Raw genomic sequence first — 23616 nt, forward strand, 5'->3', positions numbered from 1 at the left:
TGGGGCTCGGTTTTTTGAATTTTTTTCAAAAATCCATAAGTATTCACATAAAATTACTTTTTGAGAAAAAAATTTCAAATATTATATTTTTGAAAAAAATTTCAAAATCCACAGCTATTCATAAAATATTATTTTTTTTGGAAAAAAAATGAAAATATCCACACTTATTCGGAAAAAATTAACTTTCTTGAAAAAAAATTCAAATATCACATTTTTGGAAAAAAAATTCTCAGAAAATTTATTTTTTTGAAAAAAATTTCACAGAAAATTTATTTTTTTGAAAAAAATTCAAACAATACATTTTTCGAAAAAAATTTCACAATAAATTACAAAAATACATAATTATTCACAAAAAAAATTTGCTCATAATTTCCCCGAATTACTAAAAAAATTTGTAGTAAAAATAAAAAATCCTTGATTTTTTGGGGGGCTTCATATTCTCGAGCGACCCCTACAGACGCCCCTGATATGTTCTACTTTAGAAAGTTTTAAGATTATCAACTCGTTGTAATATTGTTTCTGAACGAATTTATATATGATAATTAATTAATTAAGATATGTTACTAATACTATTAGTAGACTGTATCCCTTTCTTCATTTTGAGTCGGCTTCAAGTAGTGGCTTGCTGCATTATTGATGAAACCATTTAATTTATTCAATAATGAATTCGCTCCATTTTGGAAAATATTCTTTTGTTTTTTGTGAACTTTTGGTGATGGGGGTAAGCGAACTTTTATTCTCGTATAGAGAGGGAGTTGGGTTTCATCAAGTTTTTCATACATTAAGTTAGATATGCCATTATCATGGAGTCTCCCAGACTCACTTCTTTCATTCATTTCGTTTACAACGTCCTCATCCGATTCCACCTAAAATACGAAGAGTAAATATTTTAGTTTAAAAATTAATTGTGATATACAAAGTTAGGGGCGCCTACAGGATTATACATATTTTTTGGGATGGAGGCTTGATTTTTGGAAAAAATTTCAAAAATCAATAGCTATTCTCAAAAAATTTCAAATATGAAATATTTTAGGAAAAAAAATCAAAAATATATAGCTATTCACAAAAGTTGAACTTTTTGGGAATTTTTTTTCTTAAATCCGCTACTGTGTTGACAAAAATATAAATGTTTTGGGGAAAAGATTTCAAAAAATCTACAACTGTTAAAAAAAATTAAATTTTAATTTTTTTCCAAAAAAAAATTAAAAATTCACGTTTATCCACAGAAAATAAAATTTAAAAAACCACAGCTCTGAACTAAAAGTTAAATTTTTAGGGAAATAATTTCAAATATAAAAATTTTTCATGAAAAAAATTTACACTATTTTTGCATAATTTTTTTTCATCCGAACTAAAAAAATTGTAAAAAGCAAAAAATCATTAATTTGGGGGAGGCTACAACCTGTCCAGCCCATCCCTTGCGGACGCCTCTGAAAATACTCACGAAATCGTGTTTTAACATGGTATAACGACTTTTGTAGCCAGGAAGTCGGAAGATTGTAAAGTTTTGACGATCAATTCTTCGGTAAAAGTCGTCATCCTCTCCACCCCAGCCGTAGAATCCATTTGCAAATCCATTAATTTTTGTAAATTGCTCCTTTGAAAGTGCTGTTACTCCTCCAAAGTAGTTATTGTAAATTAATTTGTACTTCCATTTACTAACAGCGACTGCCATGTGCTTGACTTGATTCCCCTTTGCACACGTGTAAAGGTTACTAAAAATTAAATCCAGTAAGTTATGAATGAATTATAACACTAAGGTGTGGGCCGTTGCTAGATTGTTTGTTAGAGATTTTTAATTTTTATTTTACTAATTCTTATATAATATTTTATTAAGATATTTTATAAAATTAAAAAATCTAGTTAAAAGTAACTTTTTTAGGGGGAAGGGGCTATAGCCCCTACAGCCCACCGCCTGCGAACCTTCATGCATAAAAAAGTACTATTTAGTTAAATACCCATAATAAATAATAATACATAAGAATAAGCAATGGCGATTAAGATATTACGCCTTATTTCCCCAATGATGATTTCGATTCCATAAAAAGCATCCGATTCTCCCATTCCGATTTATCGTGCTGTTACTACTGTAAAATCTATGAGGTGTGCCACCCCGTATCCTCCTTCCCCACCCGTAGCAACGGCCTATGGAATTTTTTTTCTTACTGATCATTCTCTGGAATTAAGTCAACATCTTGAAAAATAAAGCAATTAAAGTCGAGAGTTGATGATGATTGTGCTTCTTGATATCCCACATTCATTAGTGCTCCGCGATTAAATTTGTTTTTATCTCCTTGCTCTATTACGTAGATCCTGTAGTCGATCTGTTGTCGTTGGAGAATGGGATGCATATTATGAAGCCAAACATTTAGATGCTCTTCTCGATCCCTACAAATATTATGAATGAATGCTCTTGTTATTTATATAAATGATAATCATTCAGGGGTGTTTCAGGACTATATTTTTTATTGGAGGGGGCTGGGTTTTTTGAACTTCTTTGGAAAAACATCCAAAATTTAAACAATAAAAAATTCATAGATACTCGCAATAAATTAATTTTTTTGGGAAAAAAAGTTGAAAAGTTAAATAATTTGTGAAAAATTTCATGAATGAAGCTTCAAATATTAAAATTTTTTGTAAAATATTTCAAAAATCTACAGCAATTCACAAAAGTTTAAATTTTTCGAAAATTCAAAAATCCACAGCTGTTCAGAAAAAATTTAGTTTTAAATTTTAAATTTTTCGAAAATTCAAAAATCCACAGCTGTTCAGAAAAAATTTAGTTTTAAATTTTAAATTTTTTGGAATTTGAAAAAATTTGTTAAATTTAAAAAAAAAATCAAATATTAAATTTTGTGCTTTGCAACTTAATTTGCTCGAATGATCTTTCTTTGAAAAAACAAACAAAAAAATCCCCTATTTACGCGTAAAATTATTCTTCCTGACCAAAAGAAATTATAACAAAAAAACAAATTTCCTTATTTAGAGGGAGAGGCTACAGCCCCTCCAGCCTTCCCCCTGCAGAACCTCTGTCCTTACCGAAAGGGAATGATAATGGCCACTCTTTGCTCTGCCTCACATTCTTCTGTTTTAAATATTCCACCTTTCTGTAAAGGCCCAAACCATTCATGGAAGCTTTTGCCTTGTGGATCCAGTTCCGGTATATTTTCTTCTTGAATAAAGATATCTCCTAATAACTTTGGAGATTCCTCAGGACATTTCCTTCCGAATAGTATACTTCTTTTTATTCTACTGTTTGGGAAAACGATTGAAGTCAAAGAACCAAGTATGGATTTTTTAGATTCTTCAGCTTTGCGTACAAGATTTCTTACCCAATCCACTTGCTATTTTGAATTTAGTTATTACTTATTTATATACTCGTATGTTGTATACAAGATGAGATTTTGTACAAGTCGTAACTTTTAAAAGCAAATTGTACAAGTTAAAATTTGTATGCTTTATAAACCTATATCTACATTAATAAAGAATAGTTTGTCTATATGTATATAAATATGTTGGAATGAAAAACAGTCATTACTGATCTAAAAAATAACAATATTGTCGTCATATTAATGAAATCTCGAAGGATTTTTGCTTGTAGCATTGAGCGTGTAATCAGGGCGCACTGTATAGGGTGTATGTGTAGCTAAGGATCAGCCAGGTAGCACTCTAAAAGACTAAAGTATTCGCTGACTCATCACTAATGAGTCATAACTTTATATTGACTTCTTTTCTTCAGGATATTCTTTCATTCTTGAGGAGAAAACCTCTATGTATTGAGTTACTACGTGTACGTATGTGCTCATTGTTTACAGAGAGTATTACTGAGAATTTTAGTTCTATAGTTTTTAGTCAAAGTTTTTCGGTTCGACGACACATAATAACTTCGGACAATGCCGGATACTACCGCTAGTTTAATGATAAAACCGGCTATTTTAGTTACCAATTATTAATTGATGCCATCATTTTATTTTGATCCATAAAAACTACCCATTTATTTTGTACGAGCTGGAGTTCATTGCTCAATAGAACCGAAAATTAAAGTGACAGCCTCGGCATTTTTAATCATGTTTGAGAGGAGAGCAGTTATTTGTTATGACATTTCATTAGATTATCTCCAAGGAGCTATGAGAACAACGAAATAAAGACAAATCCCACTCCATATCTTACAATGATATAGAGAAGAATTACTCTAATATCGATCCTCAATTCTACTACGGTTTTAACAAGGTCTTACACTTATAATTCCCTAACAAATATCAGGTCTTTCAATAGCATGCACATAAATTTCCCCCCTTCAAGAATGAAATAATGATGATAAAAAGTTTTGGAAATAAAAAGGACTTTTCAAGATTGAACTACAAATAGTATTGCAATCATTTAGTTGATCTTTTTTACAACTCTTAACATACCGGGTTTAGAAAAAGTAATGAAACCGTCTAAAAATACAGTTTTGAATAGGTATTGTTGATTAAAGTTATGATTATTTTTGAATAGCTTAGATTCTAAGCCTTTGATTGATGTACATGTTGTAAACAGACATTCTGTATGTGTACCGACCAGGCCAATTCCCTCAAGTCCATGAGACCCATGCAAGGCATCTTAGGGGTTCACAACAGACTGTCCAGAGAGCTATCAAAAAAGTGAATGGAAAGAGCCTTTTGATCTCCTTCTTTGTAAGTTTATTTTGAATGATTATTTTGAACTCTTTTTTAACACTTTGACACTTTTGACCCCCCACATCCCTGATGGCAACCCCATTGACTATAACTTCTGGGTCCACGTCGAGGGAATCAATGCAACTGTCAGCCAGCACTAGGATGCCATGACAGATGATAACATCCGGAGCAGGAGCCAGGCAACTAAGGACGGCTACATTAAGGATCAAGAGAACTCAGACACACATCTATTTATAGTGTTATTTTTTTTTGAAATTCAATTGTTAATTAATAAATTATATCTTATTGAAGTTTAAAATTCAAAGTGTTTAGATTTCAATCTACCACTCGGTACATAGAATTGTAAAAAATATGACATTGCTACTTTTTTTGTAGGAATTTCATCAGTTTTTTTATTTTCAAATGCTGCTATTCTGGTTATTTTATTCTTGAAGTAATCAATAGTGTGTGAAAGACGAAGAGTCATACTAATGATTTGTTGGAAAGTTATAAATTTAAGCCCTCGATGATTTTGCAGTCATATTTTATACAACTCTTTATAAATTCTCTTTTCTTTTTCTTTTGAATACGACGCACTGAGATTTAGGTACGCACGCTCGTTGCAACTTTGCTATTTCTTAAATAAAGTAACCATTCATTTTTATGAAGCTCACACTCAAAAATGAGGCGTCGAGTGACAGACATACTTTGTTTGATTAATATTGAGGTACGAATTATAGAACTATGGGCATTTGAAGTTTACAATTTGCGACAGAATAAGTATTATTAATTAAGCTATTTTAATCACAATAGTCAAAACTCAAAGTAATTACATATTTTCTGACCATCCAAGGTATATAATACTTTAATTTCTAGTGTTACATGTTTAAGGAATATCCCATTATCCTCATCATAAGTACTGAAAATCATTCACCTCATTTTTGCACAACTTGCAACCAAAGTATATTCTTCAGCTACCTATTTTTATAGTATATTCAACCTTTCCTCTAACATAATATAATAAAAAATGAACTATAATCAGTTGTTAACAAAATACATCGTATATTTTTGTGTTAGCAAGGTAACGTTGCAGGGTATTACCTCGTCTAAACAAAATACCCTATATATTATGTTGTCTGCTGTCGAGCCCCTCCTCTGACTTGATGCGTCAGAGCTATTTTATAATTTATTACTTTTGATAAATTAACGTGGCATTAGTTGTATTTAACTAATGCTCTGTTTCCAAAAGGATAGGAATATAATTTCTTGTTGATCGTTGTATTATCTAATGAAGAAATTTTGGCTATCGAAGAGAAATCAAATGTATAGCTACGATTTTCATAAAATATTACTAAGCAATATTATTATAGAGTACAAAATAAAATACTGTGTATGATTTTAATATTATGAAATATATATATATGTAACTTATTTTTAAAATTGTGAAGAAATTATATGACAATGATAGTCCAAGAGTACATAAGAGGTAAATAGCTCTAAGTATGTTTGACTTATTTGGCTAACTACCAGACGATGCAGAGCCCTTTTTTTCTTTTGGGGGGAAAGTTTACGTGATATAATATAGGCAACAACGTGCCCTGCTGGCAAACAAAAAGTTTTACTACGACAAATACTTTGTCACATATTAGTCACGTGTTCTTTGTTTCCCCACTTTGTTTATTGCTTATTCAATCAATCAAAGCTCAGAACACTCACTACGGAAAAAGTAGGAGAAAAATCGAGAGCTGATAACAAAATACAATGTTATATGCATCAAGAAATACTAAAATAGTTTTGGTATTACTTCTATGTGTGAGCGTACTCATTGATCCATTGGATCTTGTCCTTTTATTATTTATCCTTTAGTAGTATTATACGAGTTGTGTCTAGCTAAACTTTTCATGACTCAACGGGAATGGGATCGTCTCTACGTGACCTCCTAGTGATGGGGCTCAGGAGTGTTCACAGGATTATACTTTGAGATCTGTTTTTTCATTATTTATATTTCCTCTATGTCTTTCAGTTAGCCTCTCGGTCGTTCTCGACACTCTTTCATGGTTGTGTGTAGCTAACTTCGTCAAGCCGGAACACAATGTTCATGTTACTGAGTTAACACCGTGTAAAAACAAGACTATTTGTACTTAAAAATGAATAAATAAATAGTTACTTCTTGTATTATCTTGAAAGTGTTCGCTTCCTTGGACAACTTTTGCCGAAGACTTTTGAATGCTTCTTTCGGATCATCATTAAATTCGTTTAGAATTTCTTCTTTGAGATTTTCCTTGACTGCAAGAAACTTTTGTTCATCAAATACAAAATCTACTTGCATGTTCTTGCTATGTGATTCTTCATTTTTTTGAGATCGAATGGATTTATAGCTCCTTAAACTCACGAGGAGATATATTTGAGCAATTATGAGTAAACACAAAAGCAAATTCCGAATATATTTATTATTTAGATCACTTGGTATAATGTTTCTGTTCATGTTCGAACCACTGGGATTTCACTCACCAGTGTTACTTTGTTATGTTATGTACTCAATGAATTTTCTCTTTCCAGGTAAATTTTTAGAATATTGTGTACGCTAACATGATTATAATTTTCATGTACACATCATATTAATGTTAAATTGTAGATGTAATATATATTCCAGAGGGATTGATACCTTTACCGTCTCTCGTTGTTCCCAATCATTGTTGTTTTTATAAATAATTTTTGCGAGAAGTTATAGACTTGCTATAGAATGAATTCCATTTATTTCATTAAATGTTAAATGGTTTTGAGAAGGTTTATGGTCGATACTTGCTACGACCATAACGCGTAAGCTTTCAATGTTTTCATTGGTTTTTGTAGGGAGAGCAATGTGAATTCTTTTGAGCCTGCTCTTTCAGTGAACCTCATATAAGAAATTTTGTTTATCTATAAGCATTTTCCCTTACGTCATTTATTGCATCATAATTGAAGGGGACGCACTCCACGAATTGCTTTTTTAATAACACTGTAGTGTATTTTTCTTTTAGCTGTTTTCATTAATTTTTATTAAGTTGACTCTTGCATCATATTGAGCAAAAGTTATGTTTTTAGGCATATTCATGTGTAATTTTATCTCCTTTCTCCAACCTCCCGTCCGAAAAAGAGATGCCAAACCCGAAAATTGGATCCTCATTATGATTTTTTTTTAAAATAAGGTGAAAATCCAGTGGGGAATGGGAATGTTAAAAAAGAAACAAACCGAAAATTAACATGGTACCCCTAACAATTTGAAGAATTTTTTGTCGGAGATAAATAAATATACTCATGACGTTTCATTAGATCAGCTTCAATCAGCTGTGATAAGGGAGGAAGGAATCAAGGATATAAATAAGGTCATTTGCTATTATTACTCCGATGTTGATCTCCAATTTTACTCTGAGTCCTAAAAGGACTTACAATTATATCTCTGCAACAAATCTTATGTATTCGTGACTCCTTTCTTTCCTTCTCATCTTTTAGTCATTGTTATTATTTAATATACATATATATAAAGTACTACCCTCATTATTATTCTTATAAATAGCCTTCCATTGTGTATATTTGTCAGAGTAGTAATGATTATGTATTAATAAGAATATATACGTGTTCCTATCAAATTTCATCGTTGCCTCAGCGTCACTTCTCTCGGTCGTCCTGGATTCCTTTATTTAATAGTTTGTGTCTCTTCAACCTCACCAAGACACAACATTTATAAGCCCATAATAGGATATACTTCAGAGGATATAATATAACTTATAAGGGATTAGGATCCCATACTTGTCGCAGAAAGAAATGAGGAAGAGGTAAGAGGACAGTGTTTATTGAAGAAGCACCAAGGTACAGCGTGTATGTTAGAGGTGAAGCGTTAAAGTAAAGTAGCGCAACAAAGCAAATGTAAACAAAAAAGTTGTAGGACATAAAATAATTTATTTTTTAAACGTTAGATGTTGCTTTTCATTTAACATTTCATTCAAACAGGTAAAGAGGAGTTGATGAAGGATGAATTAGAATAAAAACATAATAAGTGTACTGAATACTAGTGACTAGATATATTATATCTAGTCACTAGTATTCAGTACAAAGTTATATTCCGAACCTCAATCCACGTTGTATTATTCGCTTATTTCTTTGCATTATTTAGTTTCAATTAAATTATTACAACTTATAGTAAGTAAACTCTTCTTTTCTACATCATAACCAAAAGTTAGCATTCATTTTTCTTATGTAGTTATTCATCCATCGTATCCCTCTAGCGCCTGTAAAAGAGCTACATTTGGTCCTTCTTCTTTAAAAAAAAAAAAGGGATTTGTGGTACTTGTAGCGCCACTTTACTTTAACGCTTTAGTTAGAGAGAAAATGAATTACACGATGTCGTAAATACACAACAACAAACTACTTGAAAAAATGATCCGTTCAGTATATTTCAACGTCGATTACTGGAGATCAACAAGAAATTGTATTCCTGTCCCTTTGGAGATGGAGCATAAGTATTTGTTTATTTATGAAAAAGAATAAAATATTTAAAAGCCATGACGATCAAGCGAGATGAGACAATCGACAATTGATTACTAGATGCATTTTATTTTTGGTTCGCTACGACATTCACGTTAAGGGCTGACGTTAGCTCTACTCCATCGAAGCTTTTTTATATTTATATTTAATTCACAATTTAACAATAAAAAAGAAACAAACTATTCAACTTGAAAGATTACTTCTCAAATAAGATAATACATTAATTATTATATTAGTGATTTTGCGTGCAGGCATCCCCTGGTATAGGTGTTCTCGGGCATCTCGTAGGAAAATATATTAAATTAAAAAAAAACTTTGGGCTTGGTTTTTGGTTTTTTTTTTTGGACAAAAAGCTGTTATGTAATGTCTTTTATTTACTTTTATCTCATGTCTATAGTTGATAATATTGTAGAGAGAAAGACACATGGTATCATTGTTTAAAATACTGATGTGATTATCAGTGATAATCACATCAGTATTTATCAATTGCCTAATTTATTATGATTTTTGAGGGTGTAACGAAAGTATTTATTAGCAAAATGTTTAATAAATATATAATACATATAATTGACTTAGACGATTTTTATCCGTTACAGTAGATTTGGAAACGTCAAACTCCATGAAATAGTAATTTATTGTGAACCATATTCTCAGAAAAATAACTAATAAAACGACAAAATAAGAGTATTTCGAAATATATTTGAAGTTCCAAATTTAAAATAGAAGGCTTAAATTAAATATAATCTACATACTAAAAAATAAACCATCATACATTTAAGTTAAATATACAAAATTAAACAATTAGAATCATATAACTAATAATAACAATAAATTATAAATACAGAATATTGAAATAATAGATTGATCCAAATAATATCTTCTTGTTCTAACATCGGAATTCAGTTAAATATGTCATAACTTTAGGTTGCAATACACAAGCGAGACGTGGAGTTTAATCAAAAAGATAATCACCCCTCTTCTTCATGTGGAAGTTGCTATATACAATTGTGCACAGGATAGATATATCTCTACCGATGAGATCTAACTAATTATTAATAATAAAGTAAATGTCAAAATCATAAAATTAGACAATAAATATACTAATAAAAAAATGTTATAAATAAATTCATCGTAAAGATTTAGAGCAAAAGCTAATTATGTAGTAATGTCCGGCGATATTACTCCCTATTAAGAGCATCAAAAAAGATTTCCCCCCGTTATTTAGGTATGCTTATATAACAACATACTATTATCATGATGGATATACACAATTGTTAATTATAATGCAACACCCAATGTAACTACCCTCGTTGTTGTGACCATTTAAACAGTTGTTTTTGCCTTTTATGAGTTTTCTGAACACCATTTCTTGGAGCCCATCAACCATAGCTAAGCCTTTAGTGATAAAAAAGTAATATTTATTGACTATGTAATATTGGAAAACCTAATTATCATACCCAAGTCTTAAAGCGAAGTAAGTAGTCTCAGACAAACCAGTTGCAAACCATCCAAAGCTACTACCCCGTTGTTGTGACCATTTAAGCAGTTGTTTTTGCCCTTTACTGAGTTGTGTATCACAATTCTTGATATGTTTAGCTAAAATAGAATCATATTTTATGGTTAGATTTAAAAAAAAATTGAATAATTACTGTGAGATAGTACAAAATTCTGAGTTCCATTTCGATATTCGTAAATACTTTTTTACTGATAACTTGATCATTTGGTGTGGATGACTCAAAACATTTTTATATGTATTTCTATATATGACATCAGTACCAACATCCTCCATTAATTTAATGATGGTTCCTCGGGAAGGGATATGTTTACAAATCCCTACGACATGACTCATGTCGTAGGGATTTATTTTAAATAGATAGTAATGTACCTTTTTATTAAGTAGAGTTTACGTGTTTATACATTTTAGTAGTTATGTCTATGTACATCCTTTTTCTATTAATCCCTTACAGAATATATATTTAGTGTGTGATTACTGATTGTACCCCCAATCTTCTTATTGGCTCCGGTCCGTTATTTCCGTCTGTTGTTAGTGTTCGCAGTAAACTACAAAAGCAAGTAGTGGAAGGAGGTCCCACGTGATCAAAAGCTGAAAATAATGACCTTATTCCTTTCTTCCTCTTGGTTTATTAGTGATGTGCACGAGGAAAATTCACAAATCGGTACTCGAATCGTTAGCATAAAAAGCCAAGTGTTACTTGGAACTCGTCAAAAGCTTGGAACTCCCCAAAACTTGGGATTCTGTGTTTTACTTGTTCGAGCCTAATATAAAATTTAAATCTTCATAGACTGACTTCCTTTCTCTGTTAAATATAGGAAATTTTGTGAAAAGTATACTCTTAATCCTACTTAGTTTTAAAAGTAATCTTTGCTTGAATGTTTCGAGTCTAGCAGGAGTACATGACATTGCTTGGAATTACGCAGTTGATTAAGCATACACTCAAAAATCCTCCTCAGACCAATATAAATACTACAAAATTGTATGTATTATTACAGATTAATTAATATTTCTAAATGCATGAGAGTGGGGCCGCTATTAAACAATTAAATTCGAATACTCAAATCTAATTTTCATTCTGCTAGCTACAAACTTGTTTGGCCTATCTCTTGAAATTTAAGCTTAAACATAATCTCCATTCATCTATCAGCCTTTTAGGATTAGGGTATTAACTTTTTAACTATCCTTATCATTTTCTTAAAAGAGTAGTTACGTCTTGTAATGAATTTATTTGTTAAAATTTTAATATGCTTTCGTATTCGATAAATAATAGTAATAATTTGACCACTATGCCTTTTAATGATGAGGAAAGTAATGTGTAAGTTGAATGGTGAAGTATGTGACTCTAACAGCCCTGTATATCTTTTAGAATCTCTAGTTGAACCACAAGATTGGGAAATTGTCGACCTTCCATAATCTTATAGCAGTTATACCAGGTTTTAAATCAAATTATGGAAATAATTCCTCTCCACCTAACCATACTCTATCCAATATGAAAATGAGAAAGGGTAAAAATAGCATTACTAGATCTAAGAAGGATAACAATATTGGGATTTACAGTCTATGCAGCAAAACAATAAAAGTTTCTGGTGTCAACAGCAATACCTCAATCAAACGCCACTTGGAAAACATCCTTAAAGTCGCTTTAAATTATTTTATCTATAATAATACTTTACAACTATCAATATATGATTATGCCTCTTAAAAAAAGTAAGTTTTCTAGGACTCGAGAAGAAATGGTTGATCGAAAGGCAGTTATGATTCCGATCAAGGATAAAAAAATAATCCAATGTTTCAATAATTCTTTACAAATTAAGATTTTTTTGAGTGACGAGTTTTTTAGCGAACAAAAGTTTTAGAGTGAGTCACGAGTATTTCGTTGAATAACAAGTATTCAAGCGAGTAACGAATATTCAGGGGAGTAACAAGAATAGCTCGTAATTCCTCGATTGTTTATTTTTTAGAAAACTCGAAAATACTCATACAGCAAAATTTAGCTCGTGGCACATCACTAGTTTTTTCGCTCATCGGCGCTTGAGCTATATATATAGCTATATATAGTTTATAAAATATCAGATTACTAGTAAATGCATTTTATTTTTGATTCTGCACTGCATTCACATTCAGTGCTGACGTTAGCGCTAATCCTTCTAAGATTGCAATATTTATACTTAATTATCAATTAAATAATCAAAAAAACTATTCCACTTGAATAATCATTTTTCAAATCCTTTCTTATTCGGCGACCCGAATACATTAAGTAATTATATGAGTGATTTTCGTAAAGAGCATCTTTTTTCAGCTGCTCTTTGGCGATACATTAATTAATAAATAATTATAATTAATTAGGAGGCGTTATGTTCACGTATTCATATATGGTTGGAGCTGTTGCTCTACTTTTTTCGGGACATTCACTGGGCGCAACTGTAGATTCTGGTGAGTTCTTTCTTTTGCATGTGACAATTCTTATTTACAAGAATCATATCTAACTTCGTTTTTTATCTTTTTACAGACGTAAGCCAACAAATAAACTCCACCAAAGTAATTCATGCAGCCAATTCGTCAGAGGATAAAAATAGTTTTTGGAAGACTTCGAGGGGATCTGTATTTAGTCTATGGAATAATGCACTAGATTCGGCAAGTAACTTTACAGAAGGTTTGTAATCCCACATGATACATAGTGGATTTAGATTCTTTTTGCTCTGGTGCAGGGATTTTCAAACTCTCTAGATCCTCCATAAAATTTTATCAATCTTTAGTATCAAAGAAATTCCAAATAAATTTGGTTTCCCTGTTGTTCAACCCAACAAATAATTGTGTTTCCTTAGTTTGAAATCCATGTTCAGTCTTCTCCACTGAATTTATACCAAGAGCTTAATAATTTAACCTAATTTTCATATCTATCTTAATTCTATACGTATTTAAAACGATATAATAAATGTTAAAATATTCAGATTATTTTGATGTTGATAAAATAGTTATATGTGAAGAATTTAGCTCTAATAAGTAATCTAAGACCAATTTAATTTTGTTTCATTTTTTACAGACTTTGTTGACCAATTTAACCACACGATAAGTTTCAACGGAACGGATATACATGATGTATTGGAAGGTATATATAATTTTTGGAAAAGTGTGAAGGAGTTTCTCTTTAAAGTGCTAAAAGATTAGGAAATAGATAACTGTTTCAATTCATTAGTTTCGTCAAAAACCTTGCGGTGCACCTTTTAGTGGTCATTAGTTATCGTTTTACGAGTCTTATTCTGCAAAGTCAAGGCTTAAGTATTTTGATTGAGCCAGAGAGCAACTATTTGTTTCACTTCACTTTAGAGAAAGCAAGTAAAGAAGAAATCACAATCAGAAAAGATTGCATTGAATCTCTTGATCAAGCTGTAAAAATAAAGCTTTGAATAGGATCATTTGAAGGATATTTAATAAATATCCACATTGTTCGGAAAACTTGAGTACTGGATAAGTATGATCTGCACATTGGATTTTTTTTTGGTCTAGTCGGATGTTTAACCCAGACACTGGTGTACTCTTCAGAGCCATATATATCACAATTACTTCTCACTTGTTTATTTCAGCGGTTAATAACTTTATCAACATCCCTATGAAAGTACTCAACTGGTACTACAGGCTTCTGCCAAGGGTGGAAGGAGAAGAGCAGAAGACTGTTGTCAAAAAATAAATCAAGTCAGGACTTGTGGACCCAATGATTGTTAATGTACTTATCTGTACAAGAACAATGGTCATTTCCTACATCTTTTCTTATCTTACAAGGATTTTCAAAAGTTAATTAATTTCAAGCAATTAATAATATGTAGGCTAAAGTTATCCAATTTGAAAACATATCATATTTGAATGCATAATAGAGATATTCGGAAGTCTCCTTTAGCTGCATGTTTTCTAAGAAATATGTAAAACATGTTAGAATATGATAACGAAACGATATTTAAGAATGAGAAAAGATATTCTTTTAGTTTTTTAACATAAAAATTGAAGATTTCGACGATGAAATACCCCTTAATTTTACCGTTATTGATTAATTAATAATTATCTTATATGTACGTACTATGAGGAATTCATTCTCTTTTATTCTCTTAAATGATCAATCCCTCAATTTTTTAAAAATTGATTTACTATTTATTATTTTTGTCTTCAATTTTTAGGGATAATTCCATCAGCAAACGCAGTTTATGTGGGTGCTGGAGTGGGGTTATTTTGTGCACTGACTGGACCATGTTTATTGGTTGCGATTGGTTTCGGTCCTGCGGGAATAATATTAGGATCAATTGCGGCAAGCTGTCAATCTTGTTGTTGGGGTGGAAATACAGGAAACCCTTTTTCTTTCTTTCAAAGTTTAGGTGCTACGGAAGTATCATTTCAATGTCGATGTATGTATGCATATATTTGTGCCCATTTTCTTTACATTTGAATAATGAAAAAAATAATTTATGCTTATGTATGAGGTTCTGCGAAATACCGGGGATATACCAAACATTTTTAAAGTTTAGAGATAAAAAAGTTATTGTTTTTGTAAGTTTAATTTTAAACAGGTATATCTTTAAGACTCGTGGGTACTTTTGGGCTCAAATATCTGGAAGTTATATGCTGATTAGGTACATAGTATAAGTTTGCCTTCACGTCATATTTTGTTTTTCTATCGGAAAATTAGAGACGTCTACAGCGGATAATTGAAATTCAATTACCGCTACCTTTAATAATAAGTAAATTATATTATAAGGAATCTATATATTAGAGCAAGAGAGCAATGCTTAATTTTTGGAGTTTCACTTTTTAATTTAATGAGATCAAATTTATGTACGTATAGTCGACAAAAGCGACTTTGACCACCCTTACAAATTTGTTTTTGAGAATCTCATTTTTCAAGATTTCGAGCTGAAATTTTTTAAGCATATAGAAGAATGGTTTATCAACTTGAACAATGCACACAACATGAAAATGAATGAAATTGTCGACTAAATTCCCCTTATTATTCACAGTCCCTCAGTCATATGTATGTAATTGCCTAATATTAAAATTAGTCATAGATTCTTTGTTTTTTTACAGTTTTCTTTGGATTGATAACCGGGATATCAGCTACGGTCATATATGAATATATACATAGAATGGAATACATCTAACTACGTTGTTATTTATATGTTGTACCATACTGAATATAGTGATAATTTGAGATATAAAAATATGTTATCAAAAATTATCGTACTCATTTGATTTGTCTTTTATGGTGTTGGTCATATTCTATTGTTAATAATTGTGTAATTCAATATTTAAATAAATGATTGTTCATCTTTAGTTCCTCATCATAATTGAAATAAATGTGGATTGAAGGTTTCAATCTTTAGGTGACATGTGGCGAATCATCTGAAAAGGTGGGGTGCCAGTTACTACATCTGCCGTGAAGTTTAATTCGATTTTATAAGTTTTTTTAAATTAATAATATAAATAAATGGTTTTAACTAACAAAAATTATATTATTCAAGTTTATTTTTTCCTAAGAACTTCACATTTAAAAATTAATAAAGTTTTTTTAACTTATATGTGCTCCTCGATAAGTTTCTAAGTATTTTCTCAATTTTGGGTTGATCTTGGATTATTCAGTAATTTATCACATTTCCTACACTCTATTGCCTTATCACGTAGAGTCTTGCAAAGTGAGGTCAACAATTCAATAAAAGATGATTTATCTTAATTTTGAGTCTAAAATGTGAGAAGGTTTGTGCTCTACCGATTTACTAATTTTTATTACCTTTGCAATGAAGTTGAACTTCATATTATTGCGTCGGTTTTTTGTTAGTCACGAGGATTATGTGATGCAAATCGATTTTATTCAAACTTGGTACGAAGATTATATATGGTCACATTAAAACGCCATTAAACTTCGAGAGGTCAAGGTAACCCATAATGTAATAAATGCATGATCGAATAAAACTTTGGAACAAATGGAGATGAATAACTTAATTTGATTTAGGGGGAGGTTTTGTACTAGTAAATATTTAGTACTTTATATTTTCGGTCAAAACTTTTTTATAGTTGATAATATTGTAGAGAAAAACGCGTGCGAGGAGACAGGGGGGGAGAAAGACACATGGTATCATTGTTCAAATACTGATGTGATTATCACTGATAATCTTATCAGTTGCCTGCTTTATTATGATTTTTGAGGGTGTAAAGAAAGTATTTATTAGCAAAATGTTTAATAGAGATATAATACATATAATTGACTTAGACGATTTTTATCCGTTACAGTAGATTTGGAAACGTCACACTCCATGAAATAGTAATTTATTGTGAACCATATTCTCAGAATAATAACTAATAAAACGACAAAATAAGAGTATTTCGAAATATATTTGAAGTTCCAAATTTAAAATAGAAGGCTTAAATTAAATATAATCTACATACTAAAAAATAAACCATCATACATTTAAGTTAAATATACAAAATTAAACAATTAGAATCATATAACTAATAATAACAATAAATTATAAATACAGAGTATTGAAATAATAGATTGATTTAAATAATATCTTCTTGTTCTAACATCGGAATTCAGTTCAATATGCCATAACTTGAGGTTGCAAAATACAAGGCGTGGAGTTTAATCAAAAAAATCATCACCTTTTTTCCTTATGTGCAAGTTGCATATACAATTGTGCACAGGATAGATACATTTCTACCGATGAGATTTTAATAATTATTAATAATAAAGTAAATCATAAAATAATGTTAGATTTCAATCCATATCTTCTTCCAATCTTAGTAAGAACAGCTTTTAGAGTCCCACTTTCATTTATTTCATATTTATCTAAAAAAAAGAAAAGTTAATCCATGCAGTCAAATTTAACTGATAAGACAATTCAGGCAACCATTCTTGACTTATTGTAGTTTTCTAACATGACATTGTAAAGATTTAGAGCAAAAGCTAATTATGTAGTAATGCCCAGCGATATTACTCCTTATTAAAAGCATCAAAAAAGATTTTTCTCTCCGCTATTTATACTTATATAACAACATATATACACAATTGGTAATTATAATGCTACACCCAATGCAACTACCCCCGTTGTTGTGACCATTTAAGCAGTTGTTTTTGCCTTTTATGAGTTTTCTGAACACCATTTCTTGATGGCTCCTCGGGAAGGGATAGGTTTACTCGTGTATTTCTCCATAATTTTTTTGAACATAGATGATTAGCAATTGATAAGGTTATATTACATGCAATAAGCATCTTTGTGAGATCAGAGTTAAAGTCTGACTTGATGTATTCATCATTAACTTGATTTTTTAGATGAATATCCATTCTCTTGATATGAGATGAGAATAATGAGTGGCGTGTAATTCTAGATAGGAGACCAAAGGCACATTTATTTCGACAAATCCGACAAACCATCTGTTTCTCATCTGATAAGTAATTCCTGGGTCTCCATTTTCAGAAATCCAGACAGAAGGCGACGTTATTTTAGGCATTTTATTCAGTTCCCTATCGACTATCCCCCTCTAATATTATTATATTAATATTGAATAATAAAGGCGGGAATGATGACGTTCTTGATTGATAGAAGAAGATGTATATTATTTAATCAATGATGCCATAAGTATTTCTTCTCTTCTCCTCGCACGCTTTTCTATTCTTACCAAAATTATCACCCTTACTTATAATTATATATAAATATATGTAAATATTTACGATTATCGAAATGGAACTCTGAATTTTGTACTATCTCACAGTAAGTATTCAATCTTTTTTTAAATCTAACCCTAAAATAGGATTCTATTTTAGCTAAACATATCAAGAATTATGATACACAACTCAGTAAAGGGCAAAAACAACTGCTTAAATGGTCACAACAATGGGGGTAGTAGCTTTGGATGGTTTGCAACTGGTTTGTCTGAGACTACTTACTTCGCTTTAAGACTTGGGTATGATAATTAGGTTTTCCAATATTACATAGTCAATAAATATTACTTTTTTATCACTAAAGGCTTAGCTATGGTTGATAGGCTCCAAGAAATGGTGTTCAGAAAACTTATAAAAGGCAAAAACAACTGTTTAAATGGTCACAACAACGAGGGTAGTTACATTGGGTGTTGCATTATAATTAACAATTGTGTATATCCATCATGATAATAGTATGTTGTTATATAAGCATACCTAAATAACAGGGGAAAATCTTTTTTTGATGCTCTTTATAGGGAGTAATATCGCCGGACATTACTACATAATTAGCTTTTGCTCTAAATCTTTACGATGAATTTATTTATAACATTTTTTTATTAGTATATTTATTGTCTAATTTTATGATTTTGACATTTACTTTATTATTAATAATTAGTTAGATCTCATCGGTAGAGATATATCTATCCTGTGCACAATTGTATATAGCAACTTCCACATGAAGAAGAGGGGTGATTATCTTTTGATTAAACTCCACGTCTCGCTTGTGTATTGCAACCTAAAGTTATGACATATTTAACTGAATTCCGATGTTAAAACAAGGAAAAATTATCTGGATCAATCTATTATTTCAATATTCTGTATTTATAATTTATTATTATTAATAGTTATATGATTTTAATTATTTAATTTTGTATATTTAACTTAAATGTTTAATGGTTTATTTTTTAGTATGTAGATTATATTTAATTAAAGCCTTCTTTTTTAAACTTTGAGCTTCAAATATATTTCAAATAATCTACTATGTCGTTTCATTAGCTATTATTCTGAGAATAAGGTTCATAATGAATTACAATTTCAGGGAGTGTGACGTTTTCAAATCTACTGTAACGGATAAAAACGTCGAAGTCAATTATACGTAGTATATCTTCATTAAACATTTTGCTAATAAATACATTCGTTATACCCTCAAAAATCATAATAACGCAGGCAGATGATAATCACATCAATATTTTAAACAATGATACCATATGTCTTTTTTCACCCCTCCTCCTTGCACGCGTTTTTCTCTACAAAATTATCAACTATAAGTATACGATTCATAGTTGTAAAATGCAGAAAAAGTAATCCCTTTTTTTTTGTCATTGAAGGTCCAAACGGCTCTATTTTCAGAAATAATATGTACCATAACATAAATCCCACAACAATGCTGAGATTTTTGCCAACATACTTACAAATGGGTAATTCCATGAATTTTTTAACAAAAAAAGAAGAAATCAATTCAGTTTTGGATAAAATTAAAATCAAACTTTAATATATGTCTAATTAGCTTGAGTTTTAAATTGGTCTATAGCACGAGTTATGAACACATGAAATTAAGTCCAGATTTTCTGCCAAAATTCATCTCACAGCATGTTCTAATTCTTAAAAGATTATATCCCTAAGCCATAAAATTAAATTTAGCTAGAATAGGCACTCGGTAGAGCTCAAAACCTCCTCCTAAAATCAAATTGAGCTATTTATCTCAATTTGTTCAAGAATAAAGGCCGATTATGCATTTTTTACGTTCTGTGTCACCTTTCAAAATTTAATGGCTACTTATTGTGACCGTATATAACCTTCGTAACAAGTCAGGGGCATCTGCAGGATTATATATATATATATAACTTTTTTTTTGGAGGGGGTTGTTTTTGTAATTGTTTTGAAAAAAATCCAAAATAATTTAAAAATTAAACTATTTGGAAAAAAAAAATTCCTAAAATTAAATTTTGAATATCGAATTTTTGGAATATTTTTTCAAAAATCTACAACTGTTTAAAAAATTTAAAAATTAAATATTAAATTTTTTGGAAAAAAAGCATGTCAAATATTAAATTTCGAAAAAAAAGAAGTCAAATATTAAATTTCTGGAGAAAAGCAACAATTCCTTAATTTGGAAGGTGACTACAATCCCTCCAGCCACCACCTGCGGATGTCCCTGAATAGTCTCTCTGAGTGTCAACATTCATTTAATGTATCAGTGGAATGTACAGTTGATAAAGTTTCATAGGTGAAATTTTATTTAAAGCAGTTTTCGTTAAAATGAAGATATTATAATTTAGAATGCAATGATCATTTGTAAGGTTGATAATTTTGGTAAGAATGCAAAAGCGTGCGAGGAGAAAGGAAGAAAAACTTATGGCATCATTGATTAAATAATATACATCTTATTCAATGAAGAACGTTATCCTTCCCGCCTTTATTATTCAATATTAATATAATATTAGATCCTGATAGTAGATAGAGAACTGAATAAAATGCCTAAAATAACGTCGCCTTCTGTCTGTATTTCTGGAAATGGAGGCCCAGGAATTTGGAAATACTTACCGGACGAGAAACAGATGGCTTTTCGGATTTGTCGATATAAATGTGCTTTTGGTCCACCGCTTAGAATTAAACGCCACTTATTATCCTCATCTCATATCAAGAGCATGGATATTCATCTAAAAAAATTAATGATGAATACATCAAGTCAGACTTTAAGTTTGATCTCACAAAGATGTTTATTGCATGTAATATACCCTTATCAATTGCTAATCATCCTACGTTCAAAAAATTTATGGATAAATTCACGCGTAAACCCCTCCCCTCCCGAGGGACCATCATTAAATTAATTGAGGGTGTTGGTAATGATGCCATTTATAAAAATACCCCCATTGTAAATTGTGAAGTTATATAATTTTCAGCATGTTTAGAGTCATCCACACCAAATTACGAAATGGAACTCTGAATTTTGTACCATCTAACAGTAAGTATTCATTTTTTTAAAAATCTAATCATAAAATATGATTCTATTTTAGCTAAAATTATCAAGAATTATGATACACAACTCATTAAATGGCAAAAACAAGTGCTTAAATGGTCACAACAATGGGGGTAGTAGCTTTGGATGGTTCATAACTAGTTTGTTTGACATTAGTTTCTTCACTTAAAGACTTGGGTATGTTCATTAGGTTTTCCAATATTACAATGTCAATAAATATTACTTTTTTATCACTTAAGGATTAGCTATGGTTGATACGCTCCAAGAAATGGTGTTCAGAAAACTCATAAAAGGCAAAAACAACTGCTTAAATGGTCACAACAACGGGGGTAGTTGCATTGGGTGTAGCATTATAATTAGCAATTGTGTATACCCTTCATGATAATAGTATGTTGTTATAAAAAATATCTTTTTTGATGCTCTTAATAAGGAGTAATATCGCAGGACATTACTACATAATTAGCTTTTGCTCTAAATCTTTAAGATGGATTTATTTCTTAACATTTTTATTGGTATATTTATAGTCTAATTTTAGGATTTTGACATTTACTTTATTATTAATAATTAGTTAGATTTCATCGGTAGAGATATATCAACTTTCACATGAAGAAGAGGGGTGATTATCTTTTTGATTAAACTCCACGTCTCGCTTGTGTTTTGCAACCTTAAGTTATGACATATTTAATTGGATTCCGGTGTCAGAACAAGAAAATATTATTTGGATCAATCTATTATTTCAATAATCTGTATATATAGTTTATTGTTATTAGTTATATGATTCCAATTGTTTAATTTGGTATATTTAACATAAATGTATGACGGTATATTTTTTAGTATGTAGATTATAATTAATTAAAGCCTTCTTTTTTAAACTTGGAACTTCAAATATATTTCAAATACTCTACTATGTCGTTTCATTAGCTATTATTCTGAGAATAAGGTTCATAATGAATTACTATTTCATGGAGTGTGATTTTTTCAAATCTACTGTAACGGATAAAAAACGTCTTAGTCAATTATACGTAGTAAATCTTCATTAAACTTTTTGCTAATAAATACTTTCGTTATACCCTCAAAAATCATAATTAAGCAGGCATCTGATAATCACATCAGTATTTTAAACAATGATACCATAAGTTTCCCCCCCCCCCTCTCCTTGCACGCGTTTTTCTCTTCAGAAGTATCAACTTTAATCATTTGAGTAATGTTTACAATGTTTCCGTATTTTTCGGAATTTTTAAAATAATATTCAGCAACCTCTCTCAAATACTAATACTGATCTAATACAAAAATTAACAGAAGAAAATATTGCTAAAATGTTGATTTGCTTATCAATCAATTACAGTAAATATAAAAATTACTAATTACTTAAAATTATCCATATAAAACTGAGTTTTTCTAAGAATACAATTTGCTCAATTTGGATATTCTCATCGCTCCTTTTTAAAAAATTCTGTTTGAGAGATTGATGTTAAATGAGCCAAATAACTTTATTCAGAAAGAAAATTCGTAGTCCCTGCGGAGTGCATACTTTTAAAAGCAGAATTTTATTCTCTTACGAGAATGAAGATGATTTTATAGAAAATTCCAATATTGATATAGAGTACGAAATAAATTAATCCGGAAAACTATCTAATAGAATTCTTAATAATATGGGCTTAGCAGGGTTTTGTGTTGTGTTGACTCTTATTTATTCAGTCTAGTCCAATCTAAAGGGCTCTAGGCAAGGAGTGGACACTCAAGGCAAGGAAGGTAGGGTTTAGTAGTTCTCAGTTCTTATTAGCAAAAAAATTAAAAGCTGCTACATGTTTCCCGAGCTAGGCACGCAGTCAGTGGTGCTGGTGGGGGAAGTAAGTCTCCCCCTAGTGAAAAGAGAAGAATAAGGGAAACTACGTTAGGATTAGTGTTGAGACTCGGTGCAGCACCGATTTTTTTTCCAGTTCAGTCTTATATAATTTTTTCTAGACCGATATGGGCCGATTTTGTTCGCTCTCACTTTGTGGACCGTTTTTTTTGCTCTCAATTTATTGACCAATTTTTTTCGGTCTTACCCTTTGGACCGATTTTTCGGTCTCATATATATATTATGAGAGACCAAATTGTTTTTTTTTTCTAGATCGGCCGTCATTGATTTATATTTAACAAAGAATAAATATCTGGATAACCTTGAAAATCTCAAAAGTATATGATATGTTCT

The 23616-nt window shown here is 30.5% G+C and overlaps 2 protein-coding genes and 4 long non-coding RNA genes across 9 annotated transcripts; 4 read left to right on the top strand and 2 right to left on the bottom strand.

Annotated features, from left to right (window-relative positions):
- Window positions 1-211: 211 nt before the first annotated feature.
- LOC121115174 (beta-1,4-galactosyltransferase 4) lies at window positions 212-7196 on the bottom strand. The gene is made up of 5 exons (XM_040709362.2): window positions 6826-7196; window positions 3040-3344; window positions 2167-2388; window positions 1445-1715; window positions 212-866 (listed from the first exon to the last, which is right to left on the bottom strand). The coding sequence occupies exons 1-5, from the start codon at window positions 7141-7143 to the stop codon at window positions 573-575; spliced, it is 1410 nt and encodes a 469-aa protein (XP_040565296.1). The 5' UTR covers window positions 7144-7196; the 3' UTR covers window positions 212-572.
- Window positions 7197-8619: 1423 nt separating this feature from the next.
- On the top strand, window positions 8620-9364 carry LOC121115175 (uncharacterized). The gene is made up of 2 exons (XR_005863424.2): window positions 8620-8837; window positions 8899-9364. It is a non-coding gene; the product is annotated as an uncharacterized lncRNA (long non-coding RNA).
- A 497-nt stretch (window positions 9365-9861) lies between these two features.
- Window positions 9862-11257, bottom strand: LOC139905016 (uncharacterized). The gene is made up of 3 exons (XR_011779441.1): window positions 10832-11257; window positions 10640-10778; window positions 9862-10577 (listed from the first exon to the last, which is right to left on the bottom strand). It is a non-coding gene; the product is annotated as an uncharacterized lncRNA (long non-coding RNA).
- A 1495-nt stretch (window positions 11258-12752) lies between these two features.
- LOC121115176 (uncharacterized) lies at window positions 12753-16014 on the top strand. 4 transcript variants are annotated; one of them, XR_005863426.2, is made up of 8 exons: window positions 12753-12955; window positions 13045-13131; window positions 13208-13351; window positions 13742-13807; window positions 14868-15092; window positions 15443-15519; window positions 15590-15715; window positions 15769-16014. XR_005863426.2 is itself a non-coding variant. In XM_040709363.2 (7 exons), exons 2-6 carry the CDS (start codon window positions 13053-13055, stop codon window positions 15679-15681), a joined length of 606 nt encoding a protein of 201 aa, XP_040565297.1. In that variant the 5' UTR covers window positions 12753-12955; window positions 13045-13052; the 3' UTR covers window positions 15682-15715; window positions 15769-16014. The 4 variants fall into 4 exon arrangements, 2 of the variants coding, with proteins under 2 accessions (XP_040565297.1, XP_040565298.1); XR_011779440.1 differs by having other exon boundaries at window positions 14868-15519; XM_040709363.2 differs by lacking the exon at window positions 15443-15519.
- Window positions 16015-18418: 2404 nt separating this feature from the next.
- On the top strand, window positions 18419-19030 carry LOC139905017 (uncharacterized). Its single transcript, XR_011779442.1, has 2 exons — window positions 18419-18449; window positions 18503-19030. It is a non-coding gene; the product is annotated as an uncharacterized lncRNA (long non-coding RNA).
- A 1463-nt stretch (window positions 19031-20493) lies between these two features.
- Window positions 20494-22227, top strand: LOC139904870 (uncharacterized). The gene is made up of 3 exons (XR_011779120.1): window positions 20494-21404; window positions 21457-21596; window positions 21659-22227. It is a non-coding gene; the product is annotated as an uncharacterized lncRNA (long non-coding RNA).
- The last annotated feature ends 1389 nt before the right edge of the window (window positions 22228-23616 follow it).

This window comes from Lepeophtheirus salmonis, chromosome 3 (genome assembly GCF_016086655.4).
Source record: "Lepeophtheirus salmonis chromosome 3, UVic_Lsal_1.4, whole genome shotgun sequence".
In the NCBI taxonomy this organism is placed as follows: domain Eukaryota; kingdom Metazoa; phylum Arthropoda; class Copepoda; order Siphonostomatoida; family Caligidae; genus Lepeophtheirus; species Lepeophtheirus salmonis.

Excerpts from the sequence above, each read along its gene's own strand:
- LOC121115174 (XM_040709362.2), bottom strand. The coding sequence starts at position 7,143 with ATGAACAGAAACATTATACCAAGTGATCTAAATAATAAATATATTCGG. Across the intron at positions 1,716-2,166 it reads TTAATTCCAGAGAATGATCA|TAACCTTTACACGTGTGCAA; the intron begins GTAAGAAAAAAA and ends TTTAATTTTTAG. Across the intron at positions 867-1,444 it reads CCATGTTAAAACACGATTTC|GTGGAATCGGATGAGGACGT; the intron begins GTGAGTATTTTC and ends TTCGTATTTTAG.
- LOC121115176 (XM_040709363.2), top strand. The coding sequence starts at position 13,053 with ATGTTCACGTATTCATATATGGTTGGAGCTGTTGCTCTACTTTTTTCG. Across the intron at positions 13,352-13,741 it reads GGCAAGTAACTTTACAGAAG|ACTTTGTTGACCAATTTAAC; the intron begins GTTTGTAATCCC and ends CATTTTTTACAG. Across the intron at positions 13,808-14,867 it reads TATACATGATGTATTGGAAG|GGATAATTCCATCAGCAAAC; the intron begins GTATATATAATT and ends TTCAATTTTTAG.